The sequence below is a fragment of the Mobula birostris genome, chromosome 25 (genome assembly GCF_030028105.1).
Source record: "Mobula birostris isolate sMobBir1 chromosome 25, sMobBir1.hap1, whole genome shotgun sequence".
Lineage (NCBI taxonomy): Eukaryota > Metazoa > Chordata > Chondrichthyes > Myliobatiformes > Myliobatidae > Mobula > Mobula birostris.
The window spans coordinates 17,603,749-17,616,800 of NC_092394.1; the positions used below are offsets into that span (position 1 = coordinate 17,603,749).

The following is a 13,052-nucleotide window of genomic DNA, read 5'->3' on the forward strand; positions in this document are numbered from 1 at the left end:
TCACTACAGCAACGCAACACTAAGGCTACTTTGATCACTTTGCACTATGATGAATTCTGTTTTGTTTGGTTCTGATGATGTACAATTTCTCGACTTTGACTTCAGACTGCTCAAATAAGACATCCTATTCTTACTCCTATTTAAGGACTTTTTAAAGCATTAGTACAAGCAGAATGTGGATTATATATTTATCATAAATGTTCATTCTCCATAAACCAAAAAGAATGCCTTCAACAGTTTGATGCACTGTCCCTTTAATTCCAGGCTTGTGGGGACGGTTGTCAATCACAGATCAATCGCTGAGATCGGCGATCGATGCTGCGAACTGCGCAGTGCTCATGGCGATGGAGGCGTTGGACCTGTTCCGAGCGCTGGGCGCCGGCGCCACGTTTGACTGGAAGCGGTTCGGCCGCGACGCCGAGAGGCTGAGGGTGAGCAGCGGGGTTTCGGTGGGGTGGTGCCTTCGACCACTCTGTGTGGGGGTTTGAGGGGCGAGCGGCGGGAGGGTATGAGCCAAGGCCCGAGGCTACCTGCTGTGGGGCGGCATGTTCTCCCATTGTGCCCCGACACCAGAGATCAGAGGGTCACGGGATAAAAGCTCATCTATTCCCGGCTCCCTGCTCCTCTCTGTTCCCCATTCCCCATCAGCTCGGTAGCGAAGGAGGCCGTCCGGCTCATGGGGCAATGTCAACTCTGTGCAATACGCTCAGTCCCACTCCCCTGTAGCTCTCCCACTCTCTCCCCTGTACCTCCCCGGCTCGCTCCTACCTGCACCAGGGGTAATTTACAAGCAGCCGATTAACCCATCTGCACACCGTTGGCATATGGGAGAATCCCTTGATGGGGAGCCCATGTGGTCTGAAGGAGAACGGGCACACGCCAGGTAGAAGCAGTATTGAATTTGGATTGCTGGAATTAGGCTATGCCTCGTTGCCCTGGCCTGCCCCTACCCAGGAAACCAAACTCTATCCACTGTGGTCTTGAGAATGTTCAATGATGGCTTCCAAAGATGTGTGAAGGGGCAAGAAGTTCTTTGTCTCAGTGTTAAACGGGAAATACCTTGAAGCTATGCACAGTAAATATCGCAAAATTCTTGAAGGGTTTGACGGGAGGATGGTGCGAGGATATTTCCTCTGGATAAGTGGACTGGAACCCAGGGTCACAGTCTCAGAATAAAGAGTTGCCTGTTATGACTGAAGCGAGAAATTTCTTCACCCAGAGTTGGGGCATTGAGTACACAAGCCAAGAAATTATATTGTAGCTGCATAAAGCTCTTATGATTTTATCTCTTACTAGCTCTTCCTTCAGTTAGCCCTGACGAAGAGTCTCAGCCCGAAACGTCGACTGTACCTCTTCCTAGAGATGCTGCCTGGCCTGCTGCGTTCACCAGCAACTTTGATGTGTGTTGCATGATTTTATATATAGAGCATTGTGTTCATTTCTGTTCACCCCATTACAGGATCTGGAGGCTTTGGAGAGAGTATACGGGAGTTTCACTGGGATCTGAGAGTATTAGCTGTAAGCAGAATCAGTGGCTGAGGGGAGACATGATTAAAGTATACAAAATAAAATTGAGAGGCACAGATGGGGAGGTGGTCTCTTTCCCAGGATAAAAATGTTAGATGCAAGGAGGTAATAGCTTTAATATGAAAGGAGGGAAGTTTAAGGGAGACTTTTTAAAACAGTGGTTGCTGTCTGGAATAAGCTACCAGAGGTTCTGGTGGAAGTAGACATGATGTTGACATTTAAAAACACGAACAGGAAGAAAAATGAAACTATATGGGTCGTGCAGGCAGGTGGGATTTGTTTTATTTAGCATCATGGTCCAAAGGGCCTGTTTTATGTTCCAAGAATCTTTGGACTTCTCAGCTTGGAAGTGCTGGAGAAGCTCAATCATTGATTTTAGTATAATAAGAGGTTCAGAATTCAATATTAAGAGATAAGATATAAAATAAACTTTATTCATCACATGCACATCGAAACACAGTGAAATGTGTTGTTTGCATCAGCGGCCAACACATTCCGAGAATTGCACTGGGCAGCCTACGAGTTTCACCAATGTAGCATGACCACAACTTAACCAGTCCTAACCTGTGTGTCTTTGAAACGTGGGAGGAAACTGGAGCACCCGGAGGAAACCAACGCAGTCATGAAGAGAATGTACAAACAACTTGTAGACAGCGGCAGGAGATGGGAAACACAGACAAAAGGCTGGAGGAACTCAGCAGGTCAGGCAGCATCTATGAAAGCAAACAAACTGTGGATGTTTCAGGTTTAGACCCTTCATCAGGACTGGAAAGGAAGTGGGTAGAAGCCAGAATATTCTTGCTTCTGACTTTATTCTAGTTTCTTCCCCTTCCTTTCCAGCCCTGATGAAGTATCTCAGCCCAAAACATAGACTGATTATTCAATCCCATAGATGCTGCCTGACCTGCCGAGTTCCTCCAGCATTTTGTGTGTGTTGCTCTGGATTTCCAGCATCTGCAGAATCTCTTGTGTTTATGGTAGAATATGGGGATAGGATAGGGATTATCCATGATTTCCATGCATGATGAAGTGGGCTTGAAGGGCCAGATAGCCTTCTCCTAATTGTTATGTTTTTATGGCTAAATCTTTTGAAAAAGATTCAATAGCCCACAAAGATAGTGGGCAATCCTTAAGAATATCTGCACAAACTTTGCATATTGTGGCCATCACTCCCATTAAGATCTGCAGGAGGGAATTTATTTAAGACCGTAAAATCACAGAGCAGAATTAAGCCATTTAGCCCATCGAGTCTGCTCAGCCCAATCTCCTGCCATTTCTCCGCTTTGCATCTCAGGATATTGTTTGGATTAACAGTCTGGTCATCCAAGTGCAGGTTTACACGTTACATGGCACAGTCCTTTGAGACTATTGAGCCCATGCCAGCTTTACAAGAATAATCTACACTCCCATTAATTTATCTGTTTGGTTTTACAGTATTTCTCCTTTTTAACATGGTGATTGAATGTAATTCCATACTCTCCTCTTGGGTAGTGAAATCATATCATGTCCATCTATCAAGCAAAACTTCTTTCCTTCAGGTCAGCTCTGGTTGTTTAGCTGGACGCTTTAAGTAAACTTCCAGTGCTTCTTGACCCTTTCACCTTTGGGAAACAGTTGTTTACTCAGTTTCATCACATTAAATGCCATTTTATGTTTTCTTCAGGGAAAGCAATCCCAGTTTAGCCAAACAATCTGTAATTGAAGTTTATGCCCTTAAATTTTGCTGTCTGGAAACCTGAACCATAAGCTGAAACTCACAGTAATGATCAGCAGGTTAGAAGGGAGAAGCAGTTAACCAAAAGTTCTTTACATATATTGATATAAATCCTGTCCATTGTTCACATTTTCAGATCACAAAATCAAGCAATACTATCTTAAGTGAAAACTCTGCAGACCTTGACTTTTTTAAGAATCAGCATACTGCAAATAAAAAGCTAGTGGAGAATATTTCGAAGAGCAGGGGGCAGAAAGACCATTCCGATGGAGAGTGTGAGGATCTCTGCATCTTTACATCCACAGGAAAAAGAAAACTTGCAATTAATGAATCAGAAAAGAGCAAAAGGAGCAAGAAGGAAGCCAAAGGTATGCTGTGTTTCCTATTGCAGAGTAATCTGTCTGTACTGTTACTAACTTCAGAATCTATGGGGTACATTTCTTTTCATAATAATTTTCACTCTTTCCCAAAGAGGCATATAGTGATTTTTTGGGGTTTTAATGAGTGTATTTCAGGATGCCAGAAGTATAATTTGCACAGATATGTGTCAGGTCCTTGCCCAAAATTCCTTGCTGTTCGGTCCCTCTTGACAAAAATACCGAAGTGTTTGGTGGTTTGCTGTAATGACCATACTCTGCTTGAACCATGATATTGTCAACAAATAATTTGACTTTAGGTTTATGACATGAAATTACAAAGCAATTGTGTACTACTTGTCGAAGAAATGTTTTTTATCAGTTGGCACTGGATAGAGCTTGATTAGTAATTTGGCTGACTGCTTTAACCCTCCCTGACTGGAAAAACAGATTCCAGATGTAAAAAATCTTTACCATGGTTGTGATCAGTTTACAGTACAGCACAGAGTGTTTGTAGAACTTGGGGCTATCCTGATTCAGCTAGAAAAATTGGAGAGCAGTAAACCCTTCAGCCACTAAGCCTGTTGTGCTGTTCGATCATAATCTTGCCTGCTCCGTTAACTCAATTCCACATTCTAGTCGTCACCAGATACTCCTCAATACCTTTTGTGTCTAGAAGTCCTTAAGTGTGTTCAGCAAGATTGGCACATGGATGTAAGGAAGTTGGAGGGACGTGGACATTGTGTAGGTAGGAGGGATTAGTGTTTGGGAGTTTTTGATTGGTTTTTTAGCTGGCTTGGCACAACATTGTGAGCTGAAAGACCTGTTCCTGTGCTGTGCTGTGCTGTTCTATGTTCTATAGTCTTCTGTAGCAGGAGCAATTTGTGAAGAACTGTCTGCTTGTCCTACTCCCAAGTAGCTTTCAGAATATATTCAGTGGCCCCCTAGTTCTATGCGCCCTCCTTGCATCCAGCCTGTTGAGACTTGTCAGAACCTCGTATGCTTCAATGAGATGTGTCACTCTTCTAAACTCAGGTTCTGTGTGAAGGTGCTTTTACCCATTCAACCATTGTTAGCAGAGTTTCATTGTTTTAAAAGATTTACTGTGTAGTGCTTAGGTGCTAAGAACAGTTCATCATTATGAACATTTTGATTTCACTTTTTAGGCATTTAACTTTATTTTTAGAAAAAAATAATCGGTTTTAAGTAACACACGTCAAAGTTGCTGGTGAACGCAGCAGGCCAGGCAGCATCTCTAGGAAGAGGTACAGTCGACGTTTCAGGCCGAGACCCTTCATCAGGACTAACAGAAGAAAGAGCCTTCCTCCACTATCAACTCTTCTCTCAAACGCGTCTCCCCCATTTCACGCACATCTGCTCTCACTCCATCCTCCCGCCACCCCACTAGGAATAAGGTTCCCATGATCCTCATCTACCACCTCACCAGCCTCCGGGTCCAACATATTATTCTCTGTAACTTCCGCCACCTCCAACGGGATCCCACCACTAAGCACATCTTTCCCGCCCCCCCCCCCCGCTTTCCGCAGGGATCGCTCCCTTCGCGACTCCCTTGTCCATTCATCCCCCCCATCCCTCCCCACCAATCTCCCTCCTGGCACTTATCCTTGTAAGCAGAACAAGTGCTACACATGCCCTTACACTTCCTCCCTCACCACCATTCAGGGCCCCAGACAGTCCTTCCAGGTGAGGCGACACTTCACCTGTGAGTCGGCTGGGGTGATATACTGCGTCTGGTGCTCCCGATGTGGCCTTCTATATATTGGCGAGACCTGACGCAGACTGGGAGATCGTTTTGCTGAACACCTACGCTCTGTCCGTCAGAGAAAGCAGGATCTCCCAGTGGCCACACATTTTAATTCCACATCCCATTCCCATTCTGATATATCTATCCACGGCTTCCTCTACTGTAAAGATGAAGCCACACTCAGGTTGGAGGAACAACACTTTATATTCCGTCTGGGTAGCCTCCAACCTGATGGCATGAACTTTGACTTCTCTAACTTCTGCTAATGCCCCACCTCCCCCTCGTAACCCATCCATTATTTATTTATATATACACACCTTCTTTCTCTCACTCTACTTTTTCTCCCTCTGACTATACCCCTTGCCCATCCTCTGGGTCCCCCCCCTTTCCTTCTCTCTGGGTCTCCTGTCTCATGATCCTCTCATATCCCTTTTGCCAATCACCTGTCCAGCTCTTGGCTCCATCCCTCCCCCTCCTGTCTTGTCCTATCATTTTGGATCTCCCCCTCCCACTTTTAAATCTCTTACTAGCTCTTTTTTCAGTTAGTCCTGATGAAGGGTCTCGGCCTGAAACGTTGACTGTACCTTTTCCTACAGATGCTGCTTGGCCTGCTGCGCTCACCAGCAACTTTGATGTGTGTTGCTTGAATTTCCAGCATCTGCAGAATTCCTCGTGTATCAGTTTTAAGTGTTTTTTGGGCCTATGCTGTTTAACTTTTCCTTTGTGATTTCACTAGACTTGTCTTTGTGAATAAGCAATCTACTGTTGAGCCTCGTCCAATGTAATTTCTCATACAGAAGCCGGGATAGTTTGGGGAAAATGTTCTTATAAATTCTTACGGCTTAAATGAAGGTTGTTCAAGTCTATGCAATTGCATCAGAGCAATTAATCAATCCAATTCCCTTGCTTATTTCTCTGTGATACCCGTGGCCTTTGGGGACCTGAGCATGATTTGCAATAACCAACCAGCATGTCTTTGGGGCGTGGGATGAAGCTAGACCAAACTGTGATCATGGGAAAGTGTGCAGCCTCCACAGGGCCAACACTTGAAGCAGTTGGCAGTGCTGTTGGGTAGCAGTATGACCTGCTGCATCCCGGTGCCTCCTTTCACTCTGTCTGAAGCCAACGATGAATCTAATATCTGAAATTCAATGAAGCCTGACGTTAGAGGTGTGTCTCAGAACCTAGGCGCACTTTGATGGTTGAATGTGCTGAACCACATGTGGCAAGTATTCTAAAAATCAACATATCACTACTCCCACTGTGTCAGACTATACGATTCCCCAACTTGCTACCTTCTGTACTTAATTGTACTGTTGACAGGAACAGATTTAATTATTGTGGAGTGTGGAGAATTAGAACAGCAGCTGATTGAATTATCTTACTAAAGAAACCTCCTGTGTTTCTTGGCTGCTATATCAAAAGTAGTGTTGACAGTTAATATTGCAGTTTATTGTCCACTGAGTTGCTCACTCAAGGGGAAGACAAAGCAGAAAGGAATACTAAAAATAATCAAGATCCAATGGCATTTCATTACTTTAGTGAAGAGGGCATCTTCGAAAGGCGATGTCTCATAAAGACAGCATCTATCATTAAGGATCCCCATCACTGAGGACATACTCTCTTCTTATTGCTACCATCAGAGAGGAAGTACAGAGGCCTGAGGGGATGCACGTTCAAATGTTTTCGGAACAGCTTCTTCCCTCCACCATCAGATTTCTGAATGACAATAAACTGACCCATGAATACCACCTCGATATTTTTCCACTACTAATTTATTTTTTGTTTCTTACTGTAATTTATAGCATTTCTATGTATTGCACTGTACTGTGGCTGCAAAATAAAAAATTTCAGGACAAATGTCAGTGATGGTAAATCTGATTCTGAGTAGAGCTGAGTGGTTTTCTTGTGTTTTTCTTAATTTCTTTTCAAAAATTCTGTGGAGTTATGAACATTGCTGATGTTGGCACTAAAGTTTCCTGTTCTGTCTCTTTCTCCTCCTTGCATCACCCTCACTCAAATATAAGACGATTTTCCCAATGTAAAGGGTGATGAAGGTATAGCATCCTCGCTTGAATGCAAGATCAAAAGAAGTCCTGGCACAGAACTTAGTGCTGAGCAACTGGAACACCAGCGACGAGAAAAGGTTTGTCCTTTGTCCATTTCTAGGGATGTGTCTTACTTGCTTGTTGCAGGAAGGATAATTGAAAAATCCTACAGTAAAGCTTGCCTTTATTATAAAATCTTACTTGTTTTTAAGATAAACAAGTTCCGGCGGAAGCATCGGATTTATGTGGACGGGACTGATATCCCTGAACCAGTTGCTACCTTTGAGCAACTCCGCCAAGAATATAAGGTCCACCCAAAGATTATTCAACATATGCAGGAAGCTGGGTTCCAACTTCCTACTCCGATACAGATGCAAGCTATACCCATCATGCTACATGTAAGTGTTTTGTTGGTTCATATGCAAAACATGAGTCTTGGTGCAGACCAGGCAAGAAAGGAAATAGAAATCAGAGTAAGTCTTTAGATCCTTCATGATTGTTCTGTTGTTCAATAAGATTTTGACAGATCTTAACACTATTTTCCTGAACTGACCCTTAGTTATTCTAATATCGAAATGTCTGCTGGGTGTGGTGTGGAGATGCGTCTCTACCAAAGGAGGTATAAGGCATTCTTTCACTCTGCTAGTCTGCGGGTCACCCTAGGGCAAGGTGTAGCACCTGCTTAAACCCCCCCTCCCCTGATTGGTGTCACGTGAAGCTATCGGAACTGCCGGTGGATGGTCGTACGAGCAGCTGGTGCACATCACAAGTCCTGGTTATGGGACCACTGACGACAGGCAGACAATCTCTGAAGAGTATTGATAATGGCTGGAGTTACCCATCTTGTAAATACACTGCTCAGAAGAAGGCAGTGGCAAACCACTTTAGAAAAATTTTCCAAGAACAATCATGGTCATGGATATAGATGAAAGACCGTGATCGTCCAAGTCATATGACACAGCATGTAATGTTGATGATGAAATATCTACTGATTTCTGTCTTGAACATGTTGGCCAATCCAGTCTGTCCCACTGATTATCTGATTGCAAGCCAGATCTTTCTTAATATATCTGATCTTGGCTAGGTTAGAGTCGTAGCAGATTCACATAATGCTGATCAGTATGAGAATGGAGGGTTCTTACACCAGCCAGCAGGTCTGAGAGTTGTGCTAAAAGTTCACATTAAACAAAGTTGAGAATAGGAATCACATTATGATATCACAATTACATGCATAACTGACACTTGGTCAGGATATTGTAGGGCTGCTGTTAAATCGGGCAACTTCATTTGATTGAAGTTATCATTAAACTTTATTCCACAGCAATAAATTCTCGGCACTTTGCCTTAGTCTGAGTGATCTCAAGCTACATTGATTTCTTTGGGTCCTTTCTATTTGTATTTGTGCCCTTATTAACATATCTGAAGTTGGTAGAGCTCAATGTAGAGGAATATAAATGTTTATGCTTTGAAGTACCTTTCAACATTCAATAAAATCATGCATGTGACCCAACTTCATATCTGCAGCACTGAACATCAACAAAGCCATGATCCCCCACCACACAATATTACCTGCACCCCTTCCTCAACAATTAAGATCCACGACAAGACCTAGTCAACATTCTTGATGTTATCCTGAAACTGTTTATGTATCTTTCATAGAATCGTGAAATCCTGGCCTGTGCCCCAACTGGATCAGGAAAGACCTTGGCTTTTTGCATTCCACTCTTGACATGTCTAAAACAGCCAATGAACAAAGGCTTCAGGGCATTGATCTTATCTCCTACTCGAGAACTTGCCAGTCAGGTAAGTGTTGGTACTAGAGAGCAATCATGATTCTTAAATGCAGCATTTGAGACACACAGTTTAGACACAGTGAAAGACAGTTAACAAAATGCTGGCATTATTACTTTTAAGCCAAGACAGGCATCGGAATGCACTCATTGATCTTGTGAATGAAGCAAGTTGGACTTGACTGTGGCAGGGCAGATTAAATTCTGAGACAGTAATACTGAATTTCTCAGTGTTGCCACCAGTGTTTCTTGAAGTGTATGCATTGAAGTTCAGGAACTGGCTGCATTGTTTCTGCACTTCCAACGACCAGAACCATGCAAATAATTTGATTTTCCTTTTTCTTTAAGGTATTTCCTCAAATTTGAAATCTCTTTTGTTTTATCTCTCCCCCTCCCCCTCCCCCTCCCCCGAACAGCCTCCAGCCCTAAAATTGTGTTCTTAAACTTGGTAGCTTATGATGCAAACCTATATCTGTTCCTCTAATTGTTGGTCACTTGGCCCTAATCTCTGCAATACTGTCCATTAACCTTCATGTCTATCAGCCTCTTAGTCCTAAGGCTGATTCTTAAGGGAAATCTCTGTCTATACTTTTGGTCTCCTGTACTAATATCTATTGATTTGACTTGTCCTGGTTTTATCTGATGTGTTCCTGTGAAATTCTCTTGGACATTTTATGTCATTAAAAAGTGCTATATAAATTGAGTTGTCCTATGTACATTTCCTAGTCATCCAAACTCTTAATCTGTACATTCGTGAGGAAGAAGCTGATCTTCATGTACTCTGGACAAGAAAAATTCAACACTTTCCAATATTGTTGTTTTAAAAATTTGACTTTTTCCAGACTCATCGGGAACTAGTAAAACTCTCTGAAGGTATTGGTTTTAGAATTCACATGATCAACAAAGCAGCTGAAGCTGCCAAAAAGTTTGGTCCCAAGACATCAAATAAATTTGGTGAGTAATGTTACATAACTCTAACTTAAAGGATTAAATTTGGTGGGGAAAAAGATGGGTCTAACATCAGGATTGATCATCGGAATAGCAGAGCAGACTCGATGGGCCAAATGGTCTAATTTGCTCCCATGTCTTCTGGTCTTATGATTGGATTCTAGTTGGTACTATTACCCTTGAAGGATGATCAAGTATTGTAAGAATTTTATTCGGTATTAAAAGGATTTTGTTGAGTGGAATTTGTATCTCTGGAACTGTCTGCATTTAAGCTATTTCATTTTTTCATAATGGAGTAAGAATAGTATTAAGTAGAAACAGGAGGAAATTTCATGGGCAACTGTTCTTGTAAAGAGGCACTGTTTTTAAATACAAGTAATAAGTACACTGGTTCATTTTTTTCCTGATTTTAGCAACCATGTTTATTGAAATGCTTTTCTTTGTCTTCAGATATTTTGGTGACAACTCCAAACAGACTGATTTATCTGTTAAAACAAGAGCCCCCAGCACTGGATCTCAGCAGGTTTGTTGTTCTTTTTTTCACAAATTTATTTGGAATCTTTAGTTTGTGTATCATAGACTTGCATTGGGGTTAGGTACAACACAGAAAAGGCCCTTTGACCCCATTTATCCACACTGTCTGTGGGCAGATGGAGTTTAATACTGACAAATGTGAGGTATTGCACGTTGGAAGGACAAACCAATGTAGAACATACAGGGTTAATGGTAAGGCACTGAGGAGTGCAGTGGAACAGAGGGATCTGGGAATACAGATACAAAATTCCCTAAAAGTGTCGTCACAGGTAGATAGGGTCGTAAAGAGAGCTTTTGGTACATTGGCCTTTATTAATCGAAGTATTGAGTATAAGAGCTGGAATGTTATGATGAGGTTGTATAAGGCATTGGTGAGGCTGAATCTGGAGTATTGTGTTCAGTTTTGGTCACCAAATTACAGGAAGGATATAAATAAGGTTGAAAGAGTGCAGAGAAGGTTTACAAGGATGTTGCCGGAACTTGAGAAACTCAGTTACAGAGAAAGGTTGAATAGGTTAGGACTTTATTCCCTGGAGCGTAGAAGAATGAGGGGAGATTTGATAGAGGTATATAAAATTATGATGGGTATAGATAGAGTGAATGCAAGCAGGCTTTTTCCACTGAGGCAAGGAGAGAAAAAAACCAGAGGACATGGGTTAAGTGTGAGGGGGGAAAAGTTTAAAGGGAACATTAGGGGGGCTTCTTCACACAGAGAGTGGTGGGAGTATGGAATGAGCTGCCAGACGAGGTGGTAAATTGTAACATTTAAGAAAAACTTGGACAGGTACATGGATGAGAAGTGTATGGAGGGATATGGTCCGTGTGCAGGTCAGTGGGACTAGGCAGAAAATGGTTCGGCACAGCCAAGAAGGGCCAAAAGGCCTGTTTCTGTGCTGTAGTTTCTATGGTTTCTAATCCCATTTATATACCTTTGGCCTACATCCCTTCAAATGCATGTTCCTGTCCCAATGTACTGCATAGTAAAAGCAGTAATTGTACTTGCCTCTACCACTTACTCCAGCAGCTTGTTCCATATGCCCACCTGCTCTTTAAAATACTTTGAAAATCTCCCCCCCACTGTAAACTGATGCCCTCTAGTTTTAAATTCCCCTAACCTGAGGAAATGGCTATAGTGTCTGCTTTACTCATTATAACTTTCTATAAGGTCACCTCTTGGATTCCCTCACTCCAGGGAAAACAGGCACAGCATATTCAATCTCTCCTTATAAAGGAGGCAATGTGCTCGTGACTGCATTCTTTCTGTAGTGTGGTGATTAGAACGGCACTCCGTACTGCAAGTGTGAACTAACTGATGATTTGTTCCGTTGTAGTGTTATGTCCTGGCTCCTGTACTCTTTGCCTTAGCCAGTGTGATTGAGCATATGCCTTAGATGCTTGTTGTTGGGTTATTAAAGCTAATCCATCAGATGTAGGAGCAGAATTAGGCCATTTAATCCATCGAGTCTACTCTGCCAAACCCTCTGGATTTTGTTTATGTTTTAAAGCGGGCTATTAAATTAAGTGCAAAAGTTATTGCATGTTATAGTGATATGTATTGGTGTTTGTTGTATCACATGCCATTACAAATATCAAGAGAATTTCCTCATTTTCCTTGGCTGTGAAGCCCGTTTGTAGCTAAATCAGACCAGATTTAATTGTTAGTCTGCTCAGGTGGTTGACATCATTTGCAGTGGCAGTGGGTGTTCGACAGTCAGCTTCTTGGCTTGGAAATAAGCAATCAGTTAAATATATCCACCTTTAATTGCTGGTGTGTGATGCATGCTTAAAAAGTGCTGTATTAGTAGTCAGAGTAAGAGCCAAAGGACTTGTCTGAGATACCCACAGTCAAAGATTCTACCTGTACTTTCAGATCAGACTATCATGAGAGGCATGAATTGGGACCTATTGTTTTTGAAGCTATCCAGTCAGCCATTCTCTGAAAGAAGGGGAGATAGCTGAAAGGTCAAGTAAATGTTAAATTAAGGGCTAAGAGTTAGACCACTGGATCGTTTCCTAATGTCTCCATTGGCATAATTTGGTATTATGACTTGTTTGTTGCCACAAATGAAATCAGTTGTGTATTTTATGTACCATCGTAAGATGAAAATCTGTTAGCAGCTTTCTAGATATTCAGAGGAATACTTCAAACAAATCTTGAATTTTCTGTTCCATAAGCATTTAACAAATTAAGAATGCATTATGACGGAGTGAATGACTCCAGACATCTTTTTTGGGATTTTGAAGTGGTCTGTTGCAGGCAAGTATTTCTTCAGAACAACTTTCTTGCAAAGTTGTTGAAATATAGGTTCACTTGATAAATGTAAAATGTATTGATTAGAATGTAACCTTTTGCTCGGTAGATAGTGATTT

At 42.2% G+C, this 13,052-nt stretch overlaps 1 protein-coding gene across 1 annotated transcript in view; it reads left to right on the plus strand.

The window, feature by feature from the left end:
• Nucleotides 1-312: 312 nt before the first annotated feature.
• ddx52 (DEAD (Asp-Glu-Ala-Asp) box polypeptide 52) overlaps nucleotides 313-13,052 on the plus strand; it is a 36,461-nt gene continuing 23,721 nt past the window's right edge. The window contains exons 1-7 of the mRNA XM_072243353.1: nucleotides 313-431; nucleotides 3,378-3,609; nucleotides 7,390-7,508; nucleotides 7,623-7,808; nucleotides 9,070-9,213; nucleotides 10,043-10,154; nucleotides 10,599-10,671. Of these exons, the coding sequence (XP_072099454.1) occupies nucleotides 339-431; nucleotides 3,378-3,609; nucleotides 7,390-7,508; nucleotides 7,623-7,808; nucleotides 9,070-9,213; nucleotides 10,043-10,154; nucleotides 10,599-10,671 (959 nt within the window). The 5' untranslated portion in view covers nucleotides 313-338. The remainder of the gene's footprint in view (nucleotides 432-3,377; nucleotides 3,610-7,389; nucleotides 7,509-7,622; nucleotides 7,809-9,069; nucleotides 9,214-10,042; nucleotides 10,155-10,598; nucleotides 10,672-13,052) is intronic.